This window comes from Chlorocebus sabaeus, chromosome 11, assembly GCF_047675955.1.
Source record: "Chlorocebus sabaeus isolate Y175 chromosome 11, mChlSab1.0.hap1, whole genome shotgun sequence".
Lineage (NCBI taxonomy): Eukaryota > Metazoa > Chordata > Mammalia > Primates > Cercopithecidae > Chlorocebus > Chlorocebus sabaeus.
The window spans coordinates 109,057,405-109,061,782 of record NC_132914.1 but is presented as its reverse complement, the minus strand read 5'-3'; the positions used below and the strand labels follow the sequence as shown (position 1 = coordinate 109,061,782).

General features: G+C 45.8%; 1 protein-coding gene across 1 annotated transcript; it reads right to left on the bottom strand.

Moving 5' to 3' along the window:
* Positions 1–369: 369 nt before the first annotated feature.
* LOC103239142 (disintegrin and metalloproteinase domain-containing protein 1-like) lies at positions 370–4,123 on the bottom strand. The gene is given in 2 exon segments (XM_008004766.3): positions 370–866; positions 869–4,123. Coding segments are annotated over 2 exon segments (2,496 nt in total). The 5' UTR covers positions 2,958–4,123; the 3' UTR covers positions 370–459.
* Between the last annotated feature and the right edge of the window lie 255 nt (positions 4,124–4,378).

Here is a 4,378-nt window from a genome sequence, read left to right as displayed (position 1 = left end):
GAATGCACATTTATAGATCAAGTTAGAACAACTAATCCTATAACAACTGTCCTCACATAATAGGTAGTTGTTACTTAAAATGAAAATCCCAGAGACAGTAATAAATTCAGGCACATATGATTCTGTATGTCAAACAAATAGAAGACAGCATGTCCTGAAAAAGTTTCTGGTAACTAAAACAATTGGCCCAAAAAGACAAGGACATTGATGTCCAAAGATGCATATTAATGGTTCCAATGAAATGTGAAAAAGCAAAAGGTACCAAAATATTTGACATATTAAATTAATGTAAATTTAATTACTAAAATGAATAATAAAAGTGAAAGAATCCTTCCTTCCACATTAGTATATCTGAGTCAAAGCCACTAAAGCTGTCTATTTCTACTTCACCAAACCTCTCATTTCCACTCAGTGCTTGAGAAGTTTGATATACTTGGCTTCATCTACCTATTTCAAACCTTAAGAATCTGATGCTTCCTCCTCCTTTTCTTCTTCTTCTTCCTTCTCCTCTTCTTCTTCTTCTTCTTCTTCCTTCTCCTCTTCTTTTTCTTCTTTTTCTTCTGGGGCCACTTCTGCTGCCTCTGGCTTTATTTCTGGGCCTGGTGGTGGAGGCACTGCTGGAGGAGCTTCTGCTGGGGCAGCCTCTGGTGATTTTTTAAGCAAGCAGATCAAGCAAGTAATTACACTTAATGATAGTATTATAAAAAGTAGAATGAATGATAATATCATCATGTCTACGGCACGTTCTTCATGTTTGGAAGTAGATATCTTTTGATTTTGACCTCCTGAAGGTGTCCCACCTGGCTTACCAGGAGGGCCACTGTCCACACTACCTCCACGTCCTGCAGTAACACAGTCGGGGGGGCATGCCCTTCATTACAGTGGCAGTGCCCTAAATCGTTACAAACTCCGTTCCCATTACACGTTTTTTCTGGGTTGCAGGCAGACATCACTGGGGTTTTATCTGTGCAGGCGGAATTTAGGCAGACTTTATTTGGTGCACAGTAAGTGCCATTGTGCACGTCTCCTTCATCAGGAATGTCAGTACTTGTATAGGCATCCATGCTCCAACATGAGTCATCTCCCCGAGGGACCTGAATCATAGTATGTTGGAGACTGATTTTTGGTAAGCCTGTAAACCCAGAACATATAAGTTTCCCACAAAATGTATTACTATCTGAACACCGAACATATTGTGACCCAGGACTGGTAGGAATGCCACAGTTTCCAAATCGGTCCCCTTTGCTGTTCATTGAATTGTAACACTCTTGTGAGGCTGATTTTGTACCATATCCAAATAGTTGTTTGCACTGATTGTTAGGGTCCATACAATTACCTTTAATGCACTGGTAAATTTTATGACATTTTGAGCCATCTTGCTTATGCCTGTTGTCGGGGCATACTGCAGATGTACCATTGCAAAATTCTGGGAGGTCGCAGGAATCACTAGAAGGACGGCAAGAATATCCCTTAGGTTGAAATTTACAGTTATGACAACATGGACCATCACTGCACTCTGCTTTCACCTTCAGTATACAGTTTTCATCACAACATGGGTGACGCTGACATAGAGAACCACAGTCACACTGCTCCGTGTCCTCCACCACGCCATTTCCACAGGCAGAATCCCTACACTTGCGGCCCCTGGGCCATGGCTTGTTAAATAGGCAGGCCCCTTTGTGTTCTCGAAGGAACTGGTGGAAGTAGTCAGAGCTGCAGTTGCTGAAGCCACTTTCTTTTGTGATATTTTCATGCATGAGGCAAAAGTGCTTCTCTCTGCAAAAGCAGGCCGAGTGGTCGTGCTGAATACCCAGGTTATGCCCGAGCTCATGGACCATCAGGGCTGCAAACAACAGCACATCTTCATGATGGAAGGATTCAACAGCTGCCGCAAAACCGCTTGAGCAGGCACCACTGAGAAAGGCCTGGCCCGTATTCTGTCCAGGATGATGCCCGACGATCATGTGGGCAACATCGTGCTTCGCACGACGGAAGAGCATCTCTTGTCTCCAGCGATTGAAATTCCTGAGTGTGATTTGCAAGTCCACTGCGACATCTATTAGGTCCCCCTCGGTCCAAATCTCCATTCCGGCCAGCACCACCTCTGTGTTTATTCCCCTAGTGAAGCTGTCGGCCAGAGCAATGACATCCACTACTCTCTGGACCGTCTCATTGATGTTACTGCCCCACATCTGGAACCGCTGGTTGTTGACCACGACAAACATCTCCACGTACTTGGTGTGTGACCACAAGTAGGACAGCGCCTGTAGATCATGAGGCTTCCTGCCCCCTTGTTGCCAGCTAGTGGACACCACATGGCTGTCTCTGGAAGTGACACCACAGGAGACTCGCGCTTCACGTGCCATGGTGTATAACACATGTTCAAACCGTCTTGAAGAGTCCATGGGCTCAATGCTGTAAGATTTTTCCTCCTTAATCAGGATGCCCCTGAGACCTGCACAGGTGTTGACAGAAACGAAAGAACCTGACACTCCTTCTGTGTAGCCTTCATAGTGGCAGTCATGTGAGATGAAAAGCGATTCTTGCCCCAGGATGCCATTGTGGTAACTGTAGACTGGAAAGTTATTCACAAAATGGCTTCTCTTCACCTTCAGGTGAACCAAGTGCTTCTGGCCTTGCATAAGTAGCAAATAGGTTGCCTTTTCCACTGAGTCTTCACTTTCCCTGACCATCAGCCGCTTTGGGATGACTATTTCATAGGAAGAGTAATATGCCGAAGCCATGTCACAGCATATGCTCGGGAGAAAAATTATCCCCAAAAGCAACATCATCCCCAGCCTGACACACGATTGACCTGGCACTAACCCCAGCCTCAAATTTTTCATCTGGGGAGCCCAGGTCTGAAGCACCCTCTTAGCCTCATACAACACCACATAGAGTTTCATCAGAGAAGACAGGAAGGAGGCAGAGTCTCTCACAGAGGCTGTCACTGACATGGCCCTAGGGAATCAGTTGATGATGCAACTTGTGTCCATGAGCAGCAGCTCTCCCTGACACGCAGACCGTCAGACACAGGTACTAGCCCCAGATCTATGCCGGCTGCATGAAGCTACTTTCACCTCTGAAAGACCCAGCTTTCTGGCTGAGTCTCTGCCTAGTCTTCCGGGTCTATCTCATATCTTTCAGAAATTTTCCATACTTGATGACTTTCTCTTTCAGTTTCAGCTTCAGTGCCCCTGGTTAAGGTCCTATCGACATCATGAAGGACATTCTATAATGCAGGACTGTACTGTGCGAGAGGAAACAAAATCTTCGTGCCTTTCTTCGACTGGGCCATATGGAACAACCCCTCCCCCACCCCTCCTGTTGTCCGTTCCTCAGCTAACTCCACATGTTCCAGACCAGGGGGCTTGGAGATCTCTCTGGTGGGCATACGCCACTGTCCATTTCCTCTCTTCTAAAACTCATACTCTGAGCACACAAACATCTTTACCTATGGTGCTCTTTTCTTCTCAGTGAGGCATTATAGATATGTGTGTCTGCATTTCAGTGGCCAAGTGAGGTGGCTACCCTGTGCCCCAGCATAAACCCCAGTGGGCTGGTGACCCATGGACAAGGCACAGTAGTCTTTTATTTATTTATTTATTTATGAGACAGTTTTGTCCTTGTTGCCCAGGCTGGAGTGCAATGGCCCAGTCTCGGCCCACTGCAACCTCTGCCTCCCAGGTTTGAGCAATTCTCCTGTCTCAGCCTTCCAAGTAGCTGGGATTACAGGAACCTGCCACCGCGCCCGGCTAAGTTTTGTATTTTTAGTAGAGACGAGGTTTCACCACATTGGTCAGGCTGGTCTCGAACTCCTGACCTCAGGCAATCTGCCTACCTCGGCATCCCAAAGTGCTGGGATTACAGGCATGAGCCACCGCACCCGGCCAGTCCTATTTTTTAACATCATCGAAGTTGAGTTTTTACTATCCAAAAGAGTATATGGGAGATGCCAACAGAGCAGCTTTCTATTATATGTGATTATCATAGACCATTGGCTGGTACCTCCAGAACTACACTCTCCTGGCGATAGTGTCACATAGGGAGGTGCTAAGATTATTCTTATGTCTTTTGAAAGGAAGGTGTCCAAAAAGTCTCCCCTATGTTAGAATATAATCTCTACACTTTCAGTGACCACCTCTATTTGTTCATCCTGATACCATCAGGCATACAAGAGGCCTTGTCCAAGAGTAGATGAACACAAATTCTTTTTGAATGAATAAAGGACACTTGGGTATGAGTGGTACAGTGTGTCATCTGTTGTGTGTTATTTGTACTTGTTGCATGCCTACCCCCGTGGCTAAAAATGTCTTCAGGAAATCCTACACAGTGACTGACCTGTACTGACTAATGGCACATTCCTGATCTCCAAATT